The 26,272-nt window shown below is 38.8% G+C and overlaps 1 protein-coding gene across 5 annotated transcripts in view; it reads left to right on the top strand.

The window, feature by feature from the left end:
* Positions 1 to 4,337: 4,337 nt before the first annotated feature.
* Positions 4,338 to 26,272, top strand: part of SLC6A15 (solute carrier family 6 member 15) — a 38,428-nt gene continuing 16,493 nt past the window's right edge. The window contains exons 1-5 of one of the 5 annotated variants that reach the window (XM_076333854.1): positions 4,338 to 4,372; positions 6,509 to 6,682; positions 15,264 to 15,742; positions 24,623 to 24,780; positions 25,249 to 25,375. In XM_076333854.1, the coding sequence (XP_076189969.1) occupies positions 15,454 to 15,742; positions 24,623 to 24,780; positions 25,249 to 25,375 (574 nt within the window). In that variant the 5' untranslated portion in view covers positions 4,338 to 4,372; positions 6,509 to 6,682; positions 15,264 to 15,453. Of the gene's footprint in view, positions 4,373 to 5,127; positions 5,233 to 5,354; positions 5,414 to 6,508; positions 6,683 to 9,973; positions 10,034 to 15,263; positions 15,743 to 24,622; positions 24,781 to 25,248; positions 25,376 to 26,272 lie in introns of those variants that run through there. The other 4 variants (XM_076333863.1, XM_076333844.1, XM_076333872.1 and 1 more) reach the window with 4 other exon arrangements.

The raw sequence follows: 26,272 nt of genomic DNA, 5'->3' as shown, positions 1-26,272 counted from the left end.
TAGGAGCAACTACTGTGGCTTACAACTGCTCACAGTAGTTGGCAACATCTCAGCAGATCACTTGCTGTATAACCATTGCCTGGTATTTCTTAAATCACAGTGGCTTCTCACCTGATCCAAGATATGCTGACATGTTGCTTGTAGCTCATCATTCATGGAAGAACCACATTGAAGTCTACAATATTTTTTGTCGATTTGGTAAGAACACTTAGGAATACAACTATTATGCTTGTTCGCTTGTCCAAGGAAGTCTGTCTGCTTGTGTCATCAGGTTGTTCTACAGTGAGAAGCATTGTAGTGTCAGACTGAAATGTCACCCTGCCTGAAATTTTCTCATTTTTGAAGGATAAGTTAAGTTAGATAAAAATCCAAGATTGTTCTCTCTCTTCTGTGCAGCAGTTCCCATTAATGTATTCAGAAATGTGACTGCAATCGTTTGGACATATTTTAATAAGCTGAAAAGCTATTCCATTGTCCAGAACTGGTTTCAAAACTAGTTGAGAGTTTCTGTCTGACGGTAACTGCAAACCTGAAGCACACATACAGACAGACAAAATTATGAGCAGGTTTGAAGAGGGGTGCTAAAAACTTAGGCTGGGGGTTAATTTGCACTAAGTTAAATGCTGAACTGAAAAATATAAATGGCAACCCAAGGTGGAAAACCTAAAAAATTTCTATTCTGACAGCACAGTAACAAGTGATGCTGTCTAAAACTGAGGCTGGCATTGACAATAGGCATCGACAAATTATATTAACAAAGTCAAGCATATTTTCTTGTTCAACTTCTAATGGGGTTTGAAACTAACACAGGATCAAAATTCGGGCTGAACATGATCCTTAGAACAATCATCCCGCTGTGTAAGCACAAAACTCTGGACTTGCTATTGACAACATACCTGACTTTCTGAGGGGTTTTGTGTGTAGCATCTGCATGCTTACTGTGCCTCAAATCATAGTTTAAAACCTGTAAAAATAAAGTATTGGTGTAAAGCAGTCTTCCAGAGACTTAGGTCATCATGGTACAGTTGTAGCAGACTGGTCAAATAGCTAGTATAGTTGATAATTACTGATGTAACTCAGTTTACAATCCACAATATTCTGAATTGCAATAGCTTAAGCTAAAATTCAGTGCTGAGCTTATACCGAGACAGAGAGAACATTAACAATAGTGACAGATTCAAAAGGTGCAATATTATCTAATTTCACATTTAGTCAGCATGTGAAAAATTGTCATTTATATGCACTGAGAATATTAACAATACTTGTATACAAAAGGACCATTTAACAAGAAACTGTCATTTTTTTATTGAAGCGCTATGCAGCAGATTTTATGGAGAAGTCCGAAACACTGAACGGTTCTGTCCTGGAGGTTCAAGCCCTGGACTATGAACCTGAGGTATGATTTTTAACCAGTAATAATGACAATCACTTACCATTGTTTCCATTCAAATTTACTGGTGTATACTGACTCATATTTATACCTATTTTGGTATGTGCTTGTCTACTTCATTCTAGTTACAAGAATGTTATTCCTGACTTTCATCTATTACTGAATGGCACACCATCAATCTAAGGAATACAAATAGTTCAGAGCAGAAGGGATTTTTAAAGAACTCAATACATTATTAATTAAGATTGTAGTTATTCAATAGTTAGAAGAGGTGTAAAAATATTTTTACGTGGCTTATTTCATACATGTTTACTTACAACAAAACTATAAAATAATGTGCTGTATTTAAAAATCTCTATGCAAGTGACAAGATAGTAAAACTTAGCAGAAAAATAAAATTGTCATAACTGCTACCTAAAACATTTTCTTCCAAACAGCGTACACTCATTTTCTCCGCTTGTGCATTTTTTTATCTAAAGTTTTGACAAGGTAGAGGTTTTGTACATGAGCATTTCAGCTTTGCCTTAGGATAATGTTTTTTCTCATGCTGGCATTTCTTGCTTTCCACTTAAGATTGTTTCTCTCTGTCCTCAAACCTCCTGAGTCACAAGCACAGATACACGGAGACTGACCAGCAGATGAGGCTTTCTCTCCCTGTGTGTAGGCCCGTAACTCAGCTTAGAGAATTACAAGCTCCCCTCCAATGTAGCTCAATCTTATAACGGCTAAATTGCAAGCCTTGTGTCCACCAGTGGTTTCTTGTGTTTAAAAAAAAATAGCAAAAATTAGTAAGTTATTTTGGTATCACAGTTTTGTCATTTGCAACAGTGAAAATCCTTCCACACTGGAAGTGGAATTGCTTCTACAGTTTTGAAGCCAGAAATATCTGCACTTTGAAGATTAAATCCATGTGGAATTTAAAGATGGTTGTTTTAAGTTCCAATAAACCTAACAGAAAAGATTACAAAGGTGATTACAAGCACTGGAGTAAAAAATACCGTTTACAAGATCTGCAGTAAAAATACCCTAGTCCCATCTATTCCGAATGTATATTGCTAGTTTGCAGAAAGTCTGAAGAGAAAAAGATTGCTGCTGAATGGTTACCAGTGTGGTATTTTACATGGTATTTGAGGAACTGCAAATTCCTCAAGGATTTGCAAAAAGCTGTAAATATCTGATGATATGTTTGTGGACATTAAAAGTTGAATGATACCTTTCCTATGGTAAAATTAGAGACGTCAAATAATTGAGAACATGATTATAGATCTAAGCTCATCATTAACTGCACACAGAATTCAAAGGGATCCAGGAATGACCTTTTCCTCTGTCAATTAACTATGCAGTCATGTGATAACATCATTAGTTAATTTACTAAATGAAAGTATCACTCATGATCTGGCAAGAGAAAGCGTAAATTCCTCACATTAGTACTTAGTATGAAAGAAGTTTAGTTCACAATTAGAAACTTACTCAAGGTAAATCCATTTTTACTGAGTTCCAAATAATAATCACTAGGTGCAAAATCTATTGTTTACAGCACTGTTTTCACACATAACTGAAATACATTGTGGAAATTATTAGTTAAGTGTACTAGCAACAATAATGAGAAATGCACAATACTGTGACAAATTGCTTTTGACAATGAAGTGGAAATACGAAAATAAGTTTGCATCACAGCTTTCTCAGTAAAATATGAAGGAAATGCAAATCAGCTAGGCAGACTAGCTTCATAAATCTTTGAAGAAAAATCTCTCCTCGATTCATGCGGTGCAAGAAAGTTATGTATTTTTATTCAGCAAGTGTTAAGATTGAAGCTGTTGCAATAATTATTCGCAGTTCACTGTTTCAGTGGTCATTCCACCGTGCCTATCTTGACCAAAGTCAACACGCCCCTCCTGTCGGGCTGCCGCGCACTTTGGACAGCTTACTTTATCATCTTTACTACAAGTCTTCCTTTCTAGCCAGAATCGATCTGCTTTAAAAAAAGAAAAATGCAAGCAAAAAAAAAACCCCAACTGGTAGAAGGGCAGTGGACAGACTTAATGACAGAAAGTTGGGGGGGGGGGTGTTAAACATGATCTTCATGCGGTTGCGGCAGCAGTAAAAGTCTGGGATACAAGACTTGTGCACCATCACCAGGGGTGCCGGTCGGTGCCTTCCATTCTCCTCACCGTCTCCCTCCATCCCTTCAGTCTCGCCACCGCCAGGCCTCCATACCTCGTCCCCCCAGCTGCCTCCCGGCCTGCAGCACGCAGGTGTACCCGCCGCTGCCGCCCCCCTGCTCCTGACCGACCCCTCTTCCTTCCTCAGGCCCACACCCCTCACTCCCACTCACCCCCTTCTTTCGGAAAAACCTCCATTTTCTCCAAGATAGCTCACAACCGTGCGCCTGCTTCCCGCCTCCAGGCCACCCCGCAGGCCACCTCCCCGCCTGTGCCCCGCTACCCCGCCAACACGAGGCCAAGGGAGGGCCACGGGCGGCACCGCCGGCCGCTCGCAGCCCATGTGTGCGGCACACGGGAACCGGGGGCCGCCACGCGTCCGGGCGGGAGGCGGCAAGGGACGGCGCGCCCGCGGTGCCGGAGCACGGCCACAAGGCGCGGCGGCGGGGCCGGCGAGCCTCTCCCCCCTCCGCCTCCTCCTCCTCCTCCTCCCGCTGCCGCCTCTGCCTCCTCTCCGCCCGCCGCCGGCGAAGGAGATGCGGCTGCGGGCGGGGGGGTGGGGGCGCTCCTCCCTGCGTCAGGAGGTGCGGCTCCCCCGGCCCGGCGCTGCCCTCCCCCTTCCTCTCCCCCCGCCGCTTTTATGTCTGTCTTTAAACGCCGTCGCAGCGAGGGCTGGGCACATGTGCCTGCCGCCGCCGCCGCCTGCGCGCCGCTGAGCCCCGCGCCCGCCCGGTCCCGCTCGCCAGCCCGCGCCCGCGGGGGCACCCGGCCCCCCCCCCCCCTTCCCGCAGCTGGCGCCCGGCGAGCCCCGCGGGCGGAGGTAAGGCAAGGCAAGGCAAGGCATGGCATGGCATGGCATGGCATGGCATGGCAAGGCAAGGCAAGGCAAGGCAAAGGAAGGCGGCGGCGCCCGCCGCGCGGAGCGGCGGCTGCGGAGGGCGGGCGGGCTGGGCGCCGCCGCCATCCGCGCTTTCCCAGCCCTGCCGTGCGGCTGGGGGCGCGGGGGAGCACGGCCGGCCCGCCGCCTCGCTTGTGTCGCCGGGCGGGAAGGGGCAGGATGTGCGTGGGGCGGGGGGGGTCCCTTTCCGCCCGGTGTCCGCTTCCCTGCGGGGCGCAGGGGGCTTCCCCCAGCGCCCCCCGCGCCGGGGAGACGGCCTTCGTCCCGGCGCCAGCCTCTCGCTCGCGGGGAGAGAGGCGGCCCCTCGGGAGACAATAGCGAGCGCCCGCTGGAAGCCGCCCATGTGTTTTAACTCAGCGGTGGGTTATAAGGATGTACGGGGCTCTCTTTACAATTATTATTATTGGGGGGGGGCGGGGAATTTACATCCTTTTCCTACCACGAGTGATAGAAATTTCATTCATCTCCCGCCTGTTGCGTAGAACACCTTAAATGTATGTGTAGCGCGTGTTTCAGGGGGAGCGGGGGCGAGGGCTGTCTCCATCACGGGAGCACCGCGTTTATGCGCCTCGCTGCGCGGGCGGCTCCGGGCTCGCAGGGAGCGGGACGAGCCTCGCCGTTCCGGCAGATGAGGGAGCAGGAATATCGCAGCTACTCCGGGAGCGGCCCGCGGGCGTCCATCCCCGCCTTGTGCCGGCGGCAGCGTGCCAGGCAGAGGGAAGAGTCGCAGCAGGGCGAGGGCTGCGGTCGCCGCGTTTGAGGGCTGGGTGGAGGCGCGGGAGGTAGGTGGGGAAGACCGGCGGCTGCCCGGGCGCTGCATTGTTGCTGCGGAGCGTGGGCGTCGCCCGGCGGGGACCGCCACAGGTTCCTCCCACCGCCGCCACCCGCATCCCTCGCCCCGCGCAGGCTGGAGCAGCCCCGGCGGGCTGGGGGCTGGTGCACCCTGGTGTCAGCCATGTTTGGGTGGGTATGGTAATGAGGACCTTTTCTCAACCTTCATGCGTCTTGGATTTACCTTCTGTTCAGTATTTTAATGGTTGCAGTCCTCTGTGTACTACGGCGTATCCACAGGGTGGATTCATACCTACAGTCTTCTCCCGGTGATTTTTTTTTTTCCCGTTTTCCATTTTCTTATTAATTCTTCCTATTTCCCATGCCCATATTGGCTGATTTTGTTCCAATTTTGCTAGTATTAGAGCGAACTGGAATTTCTTTGCAAGGCTTTGCTTTTGTTGTGGAGGTAAATGAGGTGGTTGAAATATGTCCGCACTGTCACACTGAGCTGCCACATGAGAGGTTGCAATGGGATTTGTTCCATTTAAGTAAATTGCACTTTGTTTTATTTGTAAAAGATGTAGTCAAGACCTCATCCTCATCAGCCATTTTATTTTCTGTGTGGTATTGCTACATAACAAGCTCACTGCCGTAGTATTGATTTCTAAGAGAAGCCTAATTATTTTTAAATAGTACGTCACCATGAATATGTCATTGTGACATACTGTAGGACAGAGATCCAAACCTCTGTTTGCCCCTCCAAAGAAATGTATAAGTGAAGTAAAGATTTTGTTATCTGATGTTATGTACACGTGCACTGGATGTATTATGCAGACAGCTTACTCCATTTGATTAAAAAATGATGACAACATACTCCATTTTTTTTCTGTTTAGTAGTGTGTTTCCCATTATCAACATCTCATTAAAAAGGAAACTTCAAAAAATACTTAGGAAAAGATTGCTTAATTTTGTCTTGGCTAATATACGAGATTTTGGTTTACACATAGACCATATTAAGATAATGTTAGAATTACAGCCTTCATTTGGTGCCTATCAAACAATCCCTTTGGGCTCAGATTCACTTCAGATTCAAGAACAAAAAAATCCCATTCATTTTGATCTGTGAAAAACCAATCCATTTCATAGCTGTTCAGATGTGCCACCAATAGTGAAACTGAGTAAGTGAAACTGCTAAGGCATCTTGAAAGTAGTTTAGCAGTGTAAGCTTGACTCCTCTTGACCTTTAGTGTCTTGTCATTCTTACAGTTTTCTTTTTTCTTACAGGCAAGCAAGCGAAAAAGTAGTAGTGCAGATGAGGACCATATAGATTGAACAACTCTGTCAGCTGTCTGCTGTATATTGCAAAAGTCTGTATGCACAAAACTGTTAAAGTGTTGAATTTACCAGAAAAGAAAAAAAAAATCACAGGTTATTCAGAAACACAGTCTACAATTACAGGTATTCCTTTTGGTATAAATTGCGTTGTTAAGATATATTGGAGTAGTTGCTGCTCAAGTGGTATGGGATTACATCACTTGGGAAGTATTTGTGGTAGGAATCTTTTTGGGGAGACAGATTTTTTTCTGAAATTCTTTAGTGTACAACCAAAAGTGTCCACAACATTAAGGACACGTTCACCTGTGTCCCCAGCTACTTTCTGTTGCACTGACTATTTCGCTTATATCAAGGAATAATGTTCTTGCTCCAAAAGACAAAAAAACCCCTGTTGATTTTGGAAGAACAGTTTTGGATCCTTTGCTCATAAAGTTTATAGGTCGGCATGGCAATGGATTGTAAAAAATGGTAATACCAGTAGCAGCTTTTCCATGTGACTTTAAAGATCTCTGAATTCTCAGTTGGTTGCAGAATAACTTTGACTTATCAGCAGGTGGCATCTTAAAACTTAAGCAACTCCCTTCTTCCTTGAAATTTGATTGAAAGTAACCTTGCCATTACTCAGGAAATGTTCTTGAATAACTTAGGAAAAGAAGTATCATCGACAAATGGTAACTGAGTACTATTCTACTGAAGAGCTGGATGCACAAAACCTGACAAGCCATACAAAGTAGTGTGAAAGAGCAATGGTAACTGCCAGAACAGTTGCTTTAGGCAATGGCAGTAACTGGGCTGAGCTTCCCATTAGCCTACACTGAAATAGAGATCTTCATTGTTATCTTTCACTCTTAAGACTAGGGGTTCCTTATTTTCTGTATGGGAGAAAGAAAAGAAGAAGCTTATGTAACGCTGTGTACAGCAACACCTTGAATCTAACTCATAACAGTAGTCTGTTTCCCACTTTGGAAAAATATTTTTTTGCTGCTGGCAAATGATATTATTTTTGCATTTCAAGTGTCCGAAATGTGTACTGCAGTGCTAATGATTCAGCATGCTCTTCTTAAGCCAAAATGGAGAAGGGATGGGAAACTGGAATAGGACGTTTACAGTGTTGGATTTTTCTATAGTGGAATTGGTATTAATCATTTTCTTTTAAAGACATAGGGATTTACTGTAACATAACTTGAAAGCATGATTTATATCATGAAATTAAATAATCAGATTTGAGGAGAAGCAAGATTTCTGCTAACCTATCTATGAACAGTTCAGCTTCTTTGCTTATGTATAAAAAACAGACAAAGAAATAATCACATAAATTCTTCCCAAGGACAGCTTGATTTACTTACTGAACTATTCCGAAGCACAGAGGGCAGAGAATTAAGGTCTCAGAGCAACTATATATCTGGTAATGTCTAACTTTCAGTACTTGATTTTGCAACTTAAGTAACTTCAGTACTTTAATGAAATATTTAATATACTTTCATATCCTCTCACTTCTCAGAAATGTGGTAAGATTTTATAACAAAGTTGCAGTCCTCTTGTAGCTTATATGGTGAACTTAGAAAATGGAGATTTTGTTTCAAGTTGCCAGCAGTTATGCCTTTGGAGCTTGACCAATCAAGGGTGGAGTATTAGAATTGCTGAGATTACTTCACTCAGCTTCAGCTGGAGGAGTGGTAACTACTGAATTTGTTCCTTCAATAAAGTACATATAAGAAAAGACTGCAGAACAAGCGATACGTTTTCTCCGTCTGAATAGGAAATTACAGTTAGCACATCATGTAAGTCTGTGAAGTATTTCAGTGAAGTTGATTTGTGAGAAGAAAATACTGAGAAATCTGTGAAAGCGGATGAGAAACTACAGTAAGGCCAATAAAGTCTTTAGAGATAACATGCAATGAAAAGAAAAAAAAGACATTCAAGAGCTCTAGGTTGTAACGTTCTCTCTCTTAGATATTGCTGTTGGGCCAGTGATTTGGAAGAAGTTATACAAGCTGTTAAGATCAAATCTAATGACAATGAACTATTCCAAGAAAGAAATCTTACTATTTTTGTCAAATCGTTGTGTTTGTCTTATAATAGTAGAAAGTGTTCTCCTGTAACTAAAATTTAAGGAGACTAATGTGGGAGAGAAATTGTCTGCATTTGAGAATGTGCAGGGTCTTCATCTAGGAACTGAGGACAAATTTCCCAGCAATATGAAACAGATGCAATGTCACTGAAGTCTGTATAACTACTCGTATTTGCAGCAGGTGTGAATTTAGTCTTGTGTGTTTAAATAGTTTTGCTATAGTCTAAATGATTAATTGTATAGAGACACCAGAATCAAAAACATTCATGTTTTCTGATGCTTTCAAGTCTCTCGTAGCCCAAAGAGCTCTTATTTTTTTACAATGTAACGTAGTATGTGTAACATGCATTAGCGCGTCTCAGATAACATCACTGAAGAATGCAGAGAAATGTAAGTTTCTTTGTATAGAATATAATTATCTTTAATTATGATTAAGTACCTATTGAACCTATATCTGTTACTGACAGGCTGTATTAAACTAGCTAGGGCAAAATGCTAGATCATGTAGTTCATGCTGAAGAGCAGCATAATGGCTGCTTCAGTAGATAGATAAAAATGGGCTTGACTAGGCAAAAAGGCTACGGTACGTATTCTTATTTCCGCCAAAGAACACAATGCTGCATTGCAGCAGTAATTCAGTCTGTGCAATGAGCACTGTAACACAGTCTAACTCTTGCTGAAGTAATTATCTGTACACAGATTCTGCCAGCAATAGTCATTCTTCACAATCGCAGTACTCCCATGAAATATGGTTTGCTCCTGCAGTCTTCTTTCTCACTCAGATATGATGGTCATTAGCCTATTCCCCTCCATCCTGTCTGCACTAGTGGCCTGATTCCTTTTTGCAGACTCACAGCAGTCCTTTGCTTCTAAAACTTTGGTTTTCCTTTTTCTATATTGGTTGTTCCCATCATGCTTTCTTCTGCCTAGCTCATAGACTCGTATTTGAAATGCATTTTATAGGTTTCCTTCAAGGTGCAAAAGCTCTTCTTCACTTTTGCATGTAATTCTCATCCAGTGATTTCATACAAACTCAAACCTTTGGCATGAATATCAGTCAAGATCTTTTATGAACATCTGCCATGGTGAGAGTCCTGACTTTTAGTTCCGTGTCCTCTGCTGAATCATACTGGTTTCTTCACTGGGAGTCAAGGTGGAGGTTTTGTGAACAGGAGTGTAAGACGTAAGCTTGTGGGACTGGACTGGTACACTGTGCTATCACAATCTACTTTCAAAGCAGAGATTATCGTAATGTGAACTGGCTGCAGCTTTATATTGCATTTTGCTACCCCCACAGCAGCATGTTGGTATGTTGACTGCTTCATCGGAGAAGAATGCAGAACTGTGAAGAACAGAATGTTAATCTTTTTCTCCCTTTAATGGCAAACTTTGAACTTAAAAAGGTATCCGTTCTTTCCTTTTTCTATTTTTTATGATGTTACAGTAGCCTTCTAGAAAGTTATTTTATGTCTGGACTTTCTTTATAGTCTTTTATGAAAGTATGAACACACTATTTTAATTTTTTCCCCTTCTTCCCTTTCCTTCCAACTCAAATTGAAGATTGAAACCATTTTTGATCAAATAAGATTTGAGGATTATTTGTAATGCATTAAAATTTGAATTTAGGTAATTTTGCCGAATTGCTGTATTTTCATCAGATGTAAAAATAAGATAATAAAAGAAATAAAGTACACAGTGTTAGAAAAGAATGGAGGGTTTATTGGGCTTTCCTTTTCAGAGGGGAGTGCTGGTTTTAAAAAGGAACACAATGTAAAAATAATAGTGTTTTAATTTATGTCAGAAAAGCATTGCTAAAAGTTCTTTAATATTTAGTTATAGCAGTTGTTGCAATAGTATTGTGGGGTATTTTAAACATTAAATTGCTTTACAAATGGCTTTTTATAGAGATTTGTGCTGTAATTGCAAGAACCTGGGGCAGTTGTGCTCATTATATTTTCAAACTTGTAAGCAAGTGAGATTTTTTTTTGTGCCTATTTTTCTGTACAAGTTGTGAGAATCTCCAGCCTCATAACAAAATGTTAATTGTTTACTGGTACTACACAGTTGAGAGAACTGGAAGCACGGTCTTGGTCTAGTAGTGTCTGTATATTGGCACGCAGCTCTGGCTAATAGAGATGCGTTGAAAGGGACCCCAACATAGGATTCATTAGCAGTGTAATGGTGAAGAGGAGCAGGCAGCGTTGGACAGAACTAGTACAACTCCCTTAGTAGGCATTACATATAAGAAAGGTTGGGAGAAAAGGGAATGCAGCAAAATTTTTCAGTGTGTCTTTTGGTGCTTTGACTAATGACGTTCCTTTGAGTCGGACTGCAAACGCATGCAGTTTGGTCAGTGCAGGCTTTACAGGTCTTATCTCCCTGTGCCAGCGTTTCTGAATGCGGGCCTGAAGCTGAAGTAAAAGCTCTATAGCAAGCCCAGATCTCCCAGGGAGCTAATTTGGGCCTGAATTCCCTGTCACAAGGGATTATTATTGCTTAATCTGCTAATAACGTGGCAATCTAATCAGGTTACTTTACTTCTGCATGCTGTTGCATTAAGGCTTGATTCTTCTTCCGTAGAAGAAAATAACAAAATTTCCACTGTGTTCTGAGAAAGAAAGTTTGGGTCTGCAGTTTACTTGATGTATCAAAAAAGACTCACTGTTTTATCTTTCAGTATGAGAAAGAAAAGAGGTTTTAACATATCAAGGACAATGCTAGTAAGATATCATAAAAATCTAGCTGATTTGTTTGATTTAGAAAGTTGTTTCCAAAGGTTTGTTTATGCTAACTCAGATTATTGATTACTGTTAATTCAGTGACAGAATAATTTTCTAAATGTTCTTCTAACTGAACCATGTACTGTTCAGCAATTTGCATTCTGTTAAATTCCCTCAAACAACACAGACACTTGTCAGTTTAAGATTGATTTTACATTTTTTTAAAAGGGGATTTTGCATAAGAGAAGGGATACCATCTTTATTTGTTCTTTTCAGTTGTGGAAAAGTTCAGAGAAATATTATATTCTCCAGTAAATGTGATAATAAAAATTTCCCTTCAGTGTTTTCATCTGACGCGTGACATCATTTGAGTTATGAAAAGGATGAGTGAAACTGCCTGGAAACCAGAATTAAATCAGTTGATCAAATTCCATGATCTAGATCTAAGATAGAAAAAAACCCAACAACCCCCAAACAAACAGCTTTAGTAAGGCTAAGTTATATTTTAGACATTTTACTTTTAATCCAAGGTGCTGGTAATAGTATAGTATAGTAATATTTTAAAATACGTGACAAGATTTAGGACTTGGAATTTAAAATGATCCCCATAATGGCTGAGTCTGTGATACTGAATTCTGTAGTTCATTAGTAAATACGGTGGTTTGTTACGTAGATTTTTTTAATGATACTTAGGAGAAACAGTCCTATCACATAATGCTGTATTACCGCACAAGGCTGTGTAGAAAGTAGCTGGTAGTGGAATTAACTGAAAGAGCAGTTAACAGAATTTGGCATGGTATTTCCTAATTACTATTTGATGCTAATGAAGAACTTCAATACTGGACTAGATCCAAATGATGTGGGAACCTAAAATACCATTTTATAGGTAGAAGTGCTAAAGTTCAATACTGTGATATAAAAAAAGAGCTTGTTCAGTGGTTCGTGTTTAGTGGAACTGTGCTGGTAACTTTGCTAGGTATCTCCCTATTCAGTCTTCACTCGGGAGCACTCGTATCTAGACCTCGCTCGGGCTGAGTAGTTTGGTGTCCACCTTCTGTGCGGGTGCGATTTGGATCAAAGAGAGAGGCTTCTGTGTGTGTCTTAGAGCGTGTTCTGGGAGTCCTGAGCACAGAACGGCAGGGTCCTTGCACAAAGAAGTTGGGACCACGTTTTGAACATTTGCACCTGATGGTAGTGTCTGGTGAGGCAGGACTCCTCGTTTGGTTTAGTACTGACCCCTTTAGTACAGAGAACAAGTTGTTAAATCTGACAGTCGGAGACCACCTGTGGATTTGTGATGTGTCCTGAAGGACTACCCTGCATCCTTGATGCAGTCTGGCCAATGATACATACTCAATTAGAAAACCAGTACTGTTAGACCAAGCACCAGTCTGCTGAGCATGCCTCCCACATTTTCTCAAGCCCTGCAGGTATTGCAAGTCTATACAGCGATAGCGCTACTGATAACATCCCGCTTGACGGAAGGTAAATGAAAGGGAAATAAATATGATACTGTGCTAGGAATAAAAGTATCAAGCCCAGTTTATTCTGAAGTGTAGTAATGCAATGTTTAATGCATGACAGGACAGAATGATGCAATTTCTGTTGGAATTGACTCATCTGTGAGAGCTCCAGATAAATCATATTGCTGCCCTGCAAGGTACTGTATCTAAAATAATTAATACAGATGTGACCTTTTAAAACATTTTAATGAATACTGATAGATGGCTTGTGCCTTTTTGACTGAAAGTATCTTTTACTTATTACAGTTAGAGAAGGATTTCAGACCTACAGCCAAATACTGATGTAGTTTCACTTGTGCAGCTGTTATATTAAATACAGAGAGAAAATCGTTTCATTTTAACGCACTCCCTGAACTTATTACTAATTACTGGAACTGAGAAGCTGCTGTAATTTACATGAGTGGAACAAAAGGAAAAGAAAAGTTTGAGATGTGACTAAAAGTAGTGGTTGAAGTACCAGATGCTGTGGCTTATAGTCCCAAAGCTCCATTAGGACTGCTTAAATGCTTCAACTTAATGTATTATTGGTGTTTGCATTCTGGTTCTATGTAGATATCTCAGTGGTAACTAAGAGCTACTGAACCATACACGGAGTAGAAGAGTCCTTTAAAGAGTTTACATCCTAAAAGACAAAACAGATAAAAAGAGGCCTGAGCAGAGATTCATTTAGCCCAGATATACAGGATACAGTATTAGGATTTCTCTGTCGTCTTAACAACTGTCCCCATGATGCTGTTCTGTGTACACCTCATTTACTTAATTTTTTTATAAGAACTGTTATCAGACAAAACAAAGCCTGATACTAGTTCCACCAGATGCCAGAAGGAAGGTTTGTAGGACCCTGAACCCTTCCAGTGTCAGTGGTGAGCATGAATTAGATCACAAGCCAGTAGGCTCTACTGTGCTTAAAAAATTTGGGCTGACTGCCAGAGCTGGAGTTGCTGAGAGGAGGCAGTAACAGGTGGGAGAGGGAAAGTGAGAAGGCAGTGATGGGAGTCTAGGGAATGAATGGAAAGAGGTTAGAATGGCGTTTAGTAGGCAACTGGAGTGAAGTTCAACTTCCAAATCCTTGGAAACTATTGAAAAAGGTAATTGTCCTGTCGCCACAAGGCTGGTGATAGTACTTGTGACAGAAGTCTTAGTTCTGTTGTTGTGAAGTCTCATCTTGATAAGCTGCGGGCTGGGTTCCAGTGGTTTAATGTCTTGTCTTTCTGGTCTGTCACTGAAGCAGCCGTGAGGTGCTTGATCTCTCAATTACTGTGCTAACAGTCCAGTAATACCTTGCAGTTCTGGGCTGCGTGTGAGTTCATCAGAACATGATACAGCCTTCATCCTATGGACCGGATGTTGCAGCAAGTCCATAAGCAAAAGCTGAAAGGTCTCGTGTACCCCAGAGTAATTTCTGATTCTCATCAGTTAGCAGTTCTTGATTAGACTCCTTGTGCATTCCCTCTTCAGGGTTTTCATGAAGCTTAACACATAAACTAAATCCCTTTTAAGACTACTAATTGTGCAGATGGCTTTGCACATACTAGTTTTGTCCCATGTGATTAGTGAAGAATTTCTCAAACAACATTCCTCCCCAAAATCTTACTGTTACCTTCAGTATGGCAGCTGCAAGTCGATCTGTCTTTTTAAATGATTCATTGTCTTAAAAGAAAAACACATATTCAAATGGAGGCATTTTTGTGTCTGTACGTACACGTTTGAAACAACAGGTTTTTAAAATGGATTTGGTTACAGCTTTTCAGATGTTTCAGGTATGTTTCATTATTTCCTGTTTCTAAGAAACTATCTAAAGCATCAAAACTCATAAGAGATGAGCATCTCTCCTTTGAAAAAATGATTGTGATTACATACTCCTTCAGGAAGAATACAGGAAGATAAGTCACCCTTGCTTTTGAAGCACTAGGTGCATCCTATATGTCAAAATCTTAATTGCTGCATGACTTTCAGAAATGGTCTGAAAAACTTAATCTACTTAGTTTAAAATATATTTTTAATAAATTCAAGTACAGCTGTTAAGTCAGGAAGTAATGGAATTGGGCTCCTAAATTTTATGTAAAGTGCATACCCTATTATGCCTGCTAAGAAGAATCTTGTTATGCTGTCAAAATATGAGCAATTAGCCTATCAGTCTTTAGGAAATAAACAAAACAAAACCAAAAAACCCCTCAGCAAGTGAATGAAATGTATTCTACATAAATATTTAAGACCAAAAAGTGGACTTAATTCCTATAATTTGGAAGTGGTTTAACGTCCGTGTCTTCTCTTTTTCTCCTTTTGTCAGATCATTGAGATAAGCAGAAATGGGTAAACCAAAACATAGGATTTCTAAATTAAGTTTCTTCTGCATAATAGTATAATATCCTTTTTTAATTTTTTTACAGATACTTTCAGTCGAACAAACGTTCAGAAACAGAAGTTCTTACTCTTGATTCCCTGGTATCAAGGACTCATCAGGCACCATCTTCAGTCTATTTCTTCAGTATTTTTGGCCAAGCAGAGGGAGAGCTTTCTTCAGCGCTTGTCCATCTGTCTCAGCTGAACTTGACTTCCTTACTGTTTTTCTCATTACAAATGCCTAAGAACAGCAAGGTAGTGAAAAGAGAACTAGATGATGAGGTCATTGAGTCAGTTAAGGACCTTCTCTCTAATGAAGACTCTTCAGATGATGCCTTTAAGAAGAGTGAACTTATGGTTGATGATCAAGAAGAAAAAGATGTAGATGTTGAAGAAGGCTCAGATGTAGAAGATGAAAGACCTGCTTGGAACAGCAAACTTCAATATATTCTGGCACAAGTTGGATTTTCTGTGGGACTGGGGAATGTGTGGCGATTCCCCTATCTGTGTCAGAAAAATGGTGGAGGTAAGTCTCGTGATAGCTAGTCGTAGCTAAATGATGAAGCCAACCTTTCAGACTTCAAGGTTAGCAGAGATACTCACAGTAAAACCTGTTTCCAGCATGTCAGGTTTTTCTTCTAATTTCTGCCAGATCCTACAAGGAAAAACCCATATTCTCTTTATTTAGAGAGACACATCTGTTGAAGTAAGTAGCAGATTCTTCTAAGATTCCATTTTCTCATTTTAGGGTAGAAAGTTCTTCATATGACCTTAACTAGTGGTCAAACTAGTGGTTAAGCAAAACACATCTTTATGGAGGAGTTGCATTATTTGGGACCTGATTATTGTTGTGCTAAAGTGTTCTTTATAGTACTTGGACAATAAATCAAGGCATTAAATCTGCATCCACTTTAAAGACCAAAGCAGTATTCAGTCTTTAGTATTTAGTGGTACAAAGCTTCACACTTTTACTTTTTAATTGCCTTTTAGCTCCTGAGCCATTTGATCATAATTTACTTTCTGCAAGAACAACAAAATACTGTAGGAGTGAAAAGGATTTTTTTACTGATAAAGAATAATTTAAATGATAACATTTACATTAAGGGAATACATCTGTTTTGTGCTGTTACATGGTTAACTATTTTCCTAAATAACAAGTTACCTTTCACTTAGAACAATAACATCAAGCTGTTTATTTGTTAGCTGTCCATCTATGGTGTGGAATGTAGTATAAAACTATGAGGCTGGAGACCTTCCTCTATGAATGCAGGATTAGGGCTTTATCCTATGCTATACTGTACCCTACTATACTACATTAATGCACATCCTATTGTAGTTTATTACTTAGCTGAATTCAAAACCAACCTGTCACTTTTTATGATACAAAAAATGAATCTGTACTACAGAATAGAAAATAAAGAACAACATTTAATTCATGCTGGATTTTAAAAGTTGAATGGTAAAACTGATGTAATTGAGGAGTACGGAAATGAGCCTAGAATATAACGAAGAATACAGTTTTGTACTTTACTTGTTTTCTCTCATTCAATTCAAGCAGTAAAAATGGAGTTTATACTTGCAAATATTCCATCTCCAGGATAAAGTCTAAATTCTTTTATATCTAGTGATAAGATTTATTTTCACTCTCATTTAACTTCCTTTTTTTTTTCTCCTTTATTCTGGAGAGAAAGTAATTAAATGGTTGATTTAATGATTTGTTTTCCTCATCTGTAACTGTGATATTAACTGAGAAAACGCATTGAATGTAGTTTCTGAAAAAAACATAGTTTTTCAGTGGATGGCAATCTTATCTAGTCTACTAAACACAGTATAGAATTGATCACGTATCACTACTAGTTGAAAAAAATTAATAAATTTGTTAATGAACAATTTTTAAAACAAACTGATTTGTAGTTAAAGATGTAGCTATTAAAATGTTTATATTCTGTATCATTTCATCCTAAGTATGGTGTCAAGGTGCAGTCTCAAGGATAATGCGTTACAGCAGTTTGTTTTGTGTAGTTGTGTCCCTTTTGAAAGTCTGTGTTTAATATAGTTAGTTACTAATTTTGCAAACCCATTGGATTCTCCTTTGAACCAACAGAAAAGATCTGTTGGTATGTTCCTTAGGCTGGTGGACTCATACCATCAGGCACTTCTAAAGTTACTCTGCCAGTGAGTGTAAATTTAATTCAGAGCAAATATAAATGTATTCATTAGGAAAAAAACCCCCAACCTTCAGGGATTATGGCACTGCATTAATCGAACTTGAAAAAATAAATACGGAGTCATTTCAGGTTGAAATTAAATGTTTTCCCCTGTGCTGTGATTGCAGGAACTTGGATATATAACATAGTCTGGGGAGACATAATGTTTTCTGCACATGGCTGAGACAAGGATGTATTTGGCTTTTAACAATAATTTTGCACCATTTTAGTGAATTGCAACATTCAGAACAACAGAGAAAAACAAGTGATCGTTAGAGCTAAAGCTTTCTTGGTTTTCAAGTTACTCATAATGCAAGATGGAGAAGGTGACAAAAACATTGAAATGTGTAAAGTACATTGGTGCCTGTATATGTGTGTGCAGATGGACAGATAATTCTCACAAGTGCGTAGAAGAATAGGGTAAGGGAGGGAGGGAAAAGTTCAAACGCATGGTAAAAAAAACTACACACATTTTATGAGGTTCCAGTTTTCTGCTATACATACTATTTCATATATGTTTCATTCTAGGTAAAATTAGAGTGGTTTTATGCAACCCATTCTAAATATCTGTGTCAGAACTGTTCTGTAGTCTTTTGCTGAGAAAGCTTTACTATAAATACCTGTTGAAGTCTTGGAGTATAAGGTAAACAGCCTTTCTGTGCATTTTCATTAGAACTGTTTCAGTGGAGTGTATGGCTAGGTCTCCACGTTCAGTCTTGTCCAAACATTTTTCATTTTCTTCCCTGTGTTTAAGCAACTTATATCTGACAAATACCATCAGGTGAGGGGACTATATTGAAAAATGGTAAGCCAATAAATCTACTCCAAGTTTAAAACAAAAAGAAAGAAAAAAAACATAGTTACTCATTAGTTTCCTTCACAGGTTTCTTCCAACATTAGGTGTTCCAAAGCCATCAGTAAAAGAGAAAGCAAATCCTAACCATGTAGTAATCTTCAAATGTCTTTTTTTAAAAAAAAAAAAACTTCTGTGACATAGACAACAAAAGCAACAAAATAAACGTAGAAAAGACACAGAAAAGTTAGCCCAAATATATGTATATTATTAGAGGGTTTTGTGGAGAAAAAATGGGGTGTTTACCGCTCTGTTTTCTAGAGTAATTGGGTTTGTTTATGGCTATGGCCTGTGGTATGGCAACACTCCTGACTTCAGAGCTCTGTACTGCTTCAGTGAGGTATCTGCGGTACCATCTTTAAAGGTAACTTGCGTATCGCTACACTGCACTGGTACTTGGACGTTCATAGGTATCTCTCCAATCTCTATTTCCAGGTCTGGTCTGTACCGCCTTTGCTTTCTTTCTTGTGATCCTTTAATAGTTTTTCCTGTTGCTTTAATTCATATAAACTCATAAATATTTAGAGTAATATCTTGTATTTTTTATGCTCATTTAAGTTACAGCTAGACTGGGTAGCTCTTTGCTGGCTTTCACACTTGGCTCTTTCCCACAAAAAAGTTTGTCATGAGAAGTGAGAGAAGAGGCTAGTACGCAGCTGGGATGAACTTTGATTGACATTTGGGATGTAGCTGTAATGCAGGAAGTATCAAGGGAAAGAAAAAGGCTGGGAAGAGACTGAGAGCACTCCAGGGTGCTCATTTTCTTGACTTGGGATGAGAGGGAGGGCTCAAAGGAGTTTTAGGCTCTGCAAACGAGGGGCTGAAGGTGTTCAGTAAAGTTTTGAGGAACTGACTATAGATATCTCTGCCTTCTTCACCTCTGTCCTCACCACAGGTCCCCCTTCTCCCTGGTAGGCAATGCCCAGTCCCCATCTGGCACTTAAGGCACCTCTTCCACTCTTTGCAGCGTAACAGATAAAAAAGCTGTTTCTTCCTTGATGCCTCACGAAGGGGATTTGCATTGGAGCTGGGCATACTCTTAACTTAGCTTTAAAGGTTTTTTATATTTATCATTTTTACACTATACAGTTTATTACTCCTTTACTATATGAAGACAAATGTGTGTTTGTTCAGATAGGCACAGTTCCTATATAACAATTTCATAACCTATGTTAGCATGCAGTAGGTTCAAAGCTGCCTCAGCTTCCTATGATTGATAGTGAGCCTTAAAAATAAACCGCTCAGGTCTACCCAGTCTTGCCATGAGGCTAATAAATAGTGACAAACTATACCTATATTTTCCTGCGGCTCATTGCTATCATCTGGTGAATAGCTTGCACACCTTTCACTTTTTTCAAACAAAGGAATTATTTAAAGTTTATTCTGTTTGGTTGTTGTTTTCCCTTAGGATTAGCAGAAGTAAAATGGTACTTTCACAAATTAGAAGTGACAAAAGCAAACTAAATTAGCTGTTCTGCTAGAATACGTGATATTTGAGTGAGTTTTATTATGAAGACAAGTGAACATAGTTATCTAAGAGGTGCTTCTAGTGTTGCAGATGTTATTGGGAGTTTACAAAGTACTGCACACCTAAAGATTTTGTATTGCATTTTCATGAGCATTAACTTAATTTTCCTGATTTTTTTTTTAAGGTCTTTTTAAGATCTCTGTGACATAAAAAATAAAAAGAACTGTAAACAATGATAAACAGATAAAAGCTGTGAGTAGCATAGGGAAATCTGTAGCAGATTATCTTGCCATTGTTTTGAAAAGATTGACATAGGTAGAGTCACATCATGAGTTTTCACAGTTAAGTAGTCTGGATTTTATACTGCAGATTGAACAGTTAATTTCTGTGGTCTTATAAAAAGCAAAGCAGCTATTGCTGAGAAGTGCTGAGGAAATAGTATGTAAACTGTTAAAGGCTGAGTAGTCATTAGAAGCTACAGTCTGATTATCTTAATACAAGTGGAATGGGAGCAAAGCATGTATTCCCTTGTATTCCAAAATTGAGTATGTATTCAATGGCTTCATTATTTAGCTTTTGATCAATAATTTATAATCAGTGCCTTGAATTCACTGATGACTTCAGTATTATTTTGTGAGTTCTGATTTAAAGTGTATTATCAGACTCGAAATTTAGTTGTATTTCAGTGTGCTGAAAAGGTCTTATTTTTATTTTGCAAGTGTAATTCTTCATTAAACCTTATTGTCAGGGGATTTTAATGCTTTAAGTACAGTTTTGTAAATAGGCACACGAACACATGTAAGCTGTGAAAGACTAGTGACAGGAAGACTATTCTAGCAGTAGGATAGACTACAAACCTACAGATAAAACATAAAACCTTTTATCAGAGTTCTCCTGATAAAAACAGTTTGTGTTTTGTAATGGTAAATACTTTAACTTAAAGGAGCTTAGTAGACTGTAAACCTATAGTGTTTTGTTGCCCACTTGTCATAACTTTGAAAATGTTAACATTCGACATTGAAAAATAAGTTGATGTTCATCTGAATATCAGCTTCTTGCTAGCTTTCTATTAGTAAGTGTCCAGTAAACTATAAGAACTGGGATGTCTCCTCAAGGCAGTGGTAAAGCTCACCTTCATTGAATAAGAATTAAATCAGGTGCTAGACACTTAATTAAAAACTAGCACAGCAGCTGTTGAAACAAATCTGGAAAGTTAATAGATTTTTCAGGTTACATCAAGAATGGCTAGGAGAAGAAAAGTTGTTCTGTAGTATCAAGATAGTAATAGTTACATTGTCTTGCATTACTGCTTCTGAAATTATTTTCCAACTCTTTAATCATGTCATTTTATGTTATTTTTTTCCCCTTTAGCATTTATAAGAACTTAAATCAAAACCAATGTTGATACTCCATTTCTGTCAATAATGTTGCCAAATGTAGTACATACTGTAATATCAAGAGAGACAATTTACCAGTTATCCCATTACAGTGCTTGGTTAAATAAAAGAATTAAGAAATCAAAGCAGTGCTATGCACAGTATTAACGTTCACCAGTTCCTGAAATCTTTTGTATCTCTGTCATTCGTTCTAGTGAAGAAGGATGAGGTATATTTTTGTAGATTTTTTGTTTTCCTTATGAAGTTAAGATGAATTTTTTAATATGAAAGCCAGTGTTTAAGGCCAAAATATGCAAAAAAGTGACTTTACAGTAGAATAATTTTGAAAAACTAGAAAGGAGACCTGGGCATCCTGAACCACACAGAATTGTAATATTCAGAAGGCTGCTTAGCTGGCAGATCTAGCAGACAATGTAACTAATTGTAGGATGCTGTTCAAGGTCAGCATGTATAGTTTATTGTTCTAATTCAAATAAAAATGATCCTTATTCAGTATTGTAACTCCAAGGACCCATCTTTTCATGCACTGACAAATAGGAGACATGCTGAGCTGTTTCCATAGTGATTCTGTTTTATGATGAAGTGAAGGTATCTTACAGTTCTTTGAAGTATGTCTAGCTTCAAGGGAAGGCTGAAACAAAATACTTGTCTAGAGATGATGTGGTTTCATGTTGACTATAGGGCACAGAAGCCCTTTGCAGCTGTGATATACAGTTGTATAATCCAGCTATGTCCAAACTGTATTGCACTGAAACTCATATGTGCACTATTTTCCATTATGTCCTTCTTTTGGGGAGGGGCACAAGATCAGAAGGGAGCTCAGCAGGTTTGAATGATCAGAAGACCAGCGCTTCATGTGCTCTGCACAAGCCCTGCAGTACAGAGATGAAGTCTGCTGGCTACCCACGCTGAATTGTAGGGTTGTGTCATGTGTAATGTGATGTGGATTTAACACCACATGTATTTAACTCATTTAGTTGAATCTAACTGATAAATCTTGCAACTTACATTGATACTGCACCATAAAACACCCACGTCAGCCCAGTCTTTAAACATGTGCTTAACTTTGCAGCCTTGTGATTAAGGTTGTGGACTGGGACACTGAAGAGCTGGGTTCAGTTCCTGCTCTAGTGCAGTCGTCCAGTGGGATACAGGGTAAGTCACTTAGGCCCCAATTTTTTTGAGCTGTTTAGGCTTGTCTCTGCTCAGCTATGCAACACCTGTCTAATTAAGACCGCAGGTATCATTTACAGTAGTGTTATACTATTAAAAAAACTATGTACTGTTGGCTTCCAATTAATTGTATGACCAAGTTTTTAAAGATAGTGATGCCAAAGCTTCTCATTTGCAGTATGAATTAATAGCGTACTTCTGTCTCACAGAAATTTTGAGAGAATGTTGATGATAAATCAAGGGTATTTAACGGTATTATTTGTCTATACATTCTTAAGACAGATAGTCCCCTTTATTTTGGAATGTGGTTGTTACTCTCTTCCTCAGTTTTCCTCATGTTTGTTTCCTTCTGTCTCTGTTGTCTCTCTTTTCATAGTAGAAAGTAAGTCCTTTGCGTTCTTTCCGTTATGTGCATGTACAAGATGAACCACAAGAAACACCAAAGTACTGATTGGGAATGTAGCTGCTACCTCAGTAGAAATAATACTTAAGTCTATACTGTGCTGAAATGGGTAGATAGGCCATGATGTTTGGCTCTGTGAGGGAGTATTGTAACCTCAGAACCAGTACATTGTTCAGAGCCTGGCATAGGTTTTGGCCAAAGGCTGCTCAAACAATATCATTGCATATCATATTATCATGTCATGAAGACAAAACACAAGGAGCTATTTCATTGCTAACAGTAGCCTGTGAGGTAAATAAGATCAATATTCTTTGTCTGGTCCACCAGTAGTTTTTCTCAGTTTTTCTTTCTTCTTTCTTTTTTCTTACTTTTCTTAGACTCAAGACTGTAGTTACTCCATGCTTAGAATTTTTGTAAGATCTTTGTAATGGAAGGTGATGTCCAATTTGTGTGTAGCAAGTGGACCTAAGTGGAAGTGGATGTTACCAGAAAATCTGAGGCCTCCTGCACAGCTTAGGAAAGTTTAACTTTTCTAAAATAAACTGCATTCCATGAGATAAGGTACCTACTAAGGATATGCAAATGACAGTATAATTTGATAGACTTCTACAAAAGCCCTAGAAAGTTGATGCTGGATGAAGAAACTTAAAGTAGGACTTAGCTGGAGTTGAGGATAAATCCCAAATTGGTTTCTGAACTTCGCTCAGCTTCCCTCTCATCACAGAGATGAATAGATTGATTAGACAACTTAAGAGCTCTTCGTCTAAGCTTCTGAGGTCTTTAGATCTTTGCTTTGTAGCTTGCTCCAACATGCCGCAGTCTGCATCTCTCAAGTGCTTTTCTTTAGCCTTACAGTGGTTGCAATCAAAAGTCCTAAGCCCTTTCAGTTAGCTGGCCAGCACAGTGCTCTATATTGCAGCATAAGAGCCATGCATTTGAAAATTAGATGCCATGTTGCTAATTGCTGATGCCTAAATGTTTTGTTAGCTCTAGTACTAAATACTTCTCAACAGCAAGGAGGAAGTTAGGCTCTGAACTTGTCAGTGCACTTAGTGTATGGATATATTTGCTTGCAATTAGTTTCACTGAAATAAATGGAGATACATCCTGAAGTTAGAATTGTATATGACCACTTCCTGGGAACAAGACCTTGAAAAAAGGAATTGTTTTACATATATATGTCTAAAGGTGAAGTAACAGTTGCATTTTCAAATATGTCTTTAACGAGAGTTTGTGAATACTGCAAGATCTGGATCTAAAATACTCCATTTCATTTCCACCTCATGTCTCTAGTCTCTGTCTGGAGCCTGGTAGAAATGGGCTGATAGAGTTTATATATCTGTATATATATGCTTAGCTGGATAGAATCATTATTCTGTACATTGTGAAATCCCCTTTCTGAGCATCTGAGGTGCACATGGAGAAATGAACAGTATGGTCTTCTGAAACTGCTTAAGATGGGATGAAACTCAGAATGTTGTATGCACAGTATTTTCTGTATTTCCTTTATAAATTCAGTCTTGCTGCTCTGTTACAAGTCAAGGTGTAGAGTTTTTTAAGAAATGTTGATTCAGCTCCTGATTGCATCACTATATTTCTAAAAAGTTTCATCAAATGCCCAAAATTTCACACAAGCGAACAACTAGATTAGATAATAACTCACTTTCAGTAAGTTTTGCATCAAAATGTTACAGTGCTTTAGAAATTCGATGTCTCTGGGCTTTTCATATCTTACAAGATGTATGGCCAAGATTCAGGTAAAATTAATCTTTGCATGTGATCAAAAAAGCTTTGCAGTGAATGACACTAATTCAAACTTGAAGCTATTAGAAGGTTTCACATTTGTTGTGTCAAGTTGTGACTCTTCTCCCTCTCACTCTGATTTATACTTTGTTCCTTTCATAGGTGCCTATCTTGTGCCATACTTAATCCTGCTACTGATAATAGGGATTCCACTCTTTTTCTTGGAGCTTGCCGTGGGGCAGAGGATCCGCCGAGGGAGTATTGGTGTGTGGAATTATATCAGCCCTAAACTTGGAGGAATTGGATTTGCAAGCTGCGTAGTAAGTTTTTAACATTAATTGTGTGATTTACTTTCAGTCTATATGATTTAGACTTTCTGTTTTGCTACAGGAAAAGGCCACTGATTTGTAGCTGGGCTTCAAGGTTAGTTTACACTGTTTTGGAAGATACTAAATTAGTACATTAAAAAATGTTGATATAGTAGTGTCTGTAAAACCAGTCAACTTGTATTTTGTGATTCTTTCGAAATTAGGAACAAGGGAACAGAGTAGTCTTCTGGAGGAAAAAAGTCTGTAAAAATATAGGTGTTACACGATAAATACAGAGAAAAGTGAAAATTCAGAAAATGCCAGGTACTTCAATGGAGCAAGCCATGCAGTTTTTATTCTGACTTATTTTAGTTAAAATTAGGTTCAGTGGCTGATATCCAGAAATATGCAGAAGTTCAGTAGGGATTTTTTTTTAATTTACAAATGTAGTTAATAAATGTAACTTTTTTTTTTTAATAGGTATGTTTCTTTGTGGCCCTGTACTACAATGTCATTATTGGATGGAGTCTGTTTTACTTTTCCCAGTCTTTTCAGCATCCATTACCATGGGACCAGTGTCCTTTAGTTAAAAATACATCTCATACCTGTAAGTCTATATTAATGTTCTTAAAAATCATATAAAATATATAAAATTTGAGATTTTCAAACAAAAAGGAGAAAAAAATACAATTAAAAGATCTATTTGTGGGAAAAAAAGTGTTGTATGCAAAGCTGTTTTTGCATCTTAATAACATGTCACATTACTTGGAAAAAATACAATAAAGAAACGTAATCTAAAATAAATAGTGATGTTCCTTTCCAAATACAGTATGTCAAGACCATTTTAAAGAGTAATGAAGTTAAGAGAGTGCTATTTAATGTGTTAAAGGAAAAAAAAATTCTGATTTACTTTTTTTCTGATTTTGATACTGCTTTTTATGTTTATTTGGTGAAAAACAAAAGTGGAAGAAAGATACTTCTACATTTCAATTAGTAGGGTACTTCCTGGCAACAAAGCAAAAAGTGTTACATTACTAACAAAGCAGAAAATGGAAAACTATAAACGTCAATGAAATGCATGTAATAAAAGCATTGTTTGCTTTGTAAACCAATAGAAATTAGATAATTGGGCATTGGTTTGTTGCTATAATGAGATGGTCCTAAATGGACATACTATGCAACAGCATTAAAAGTTCCTTATCCCTTGGTTTTGGTTATCTCATAATAGTTACGCACTTTGCATTATCCTTGCTCTTGAAATATGAAATACTTCTTTTTATTTCAGATCTTAAATTTTCTTTAATTACCTTTTGTGGTTTTTTACCCCTTTAATAACCAGGGATATCTGAAAAGTTGTACAATGTTTTTATGGTGTCTTTGCCAGAGTTGCTTGCTTCAGTTGTTTAAAATAATCAGTATTTGTGAATGTTGGCACACAGTCAAATTGACTGTATTCCACAAGCTATTGTCCATTAATCGAGCCACAGCATTTGTTTACGTACTC

The sequence above is a fragment of the Aptenodytes patagonicus genome, chromosome 1 (genome assembly GCF_965638725.1).
Source record: "Aptenodytes patagonicus chromosome 1, bAptPat1.pri.cur, whole genome shotgun sequence".
In the NCBI taxonomy this organism is placed as follows: domain Eukaryota; kingdom Metazoa; phylum Chordata; class Aves; order Sphenisciformes; family Spheniscidae; genus Aptenodytes; species Aptenodytes patagonicus.
This window is presented reverse-complemented; position numbering and strand designations above follow the sequence as displayed.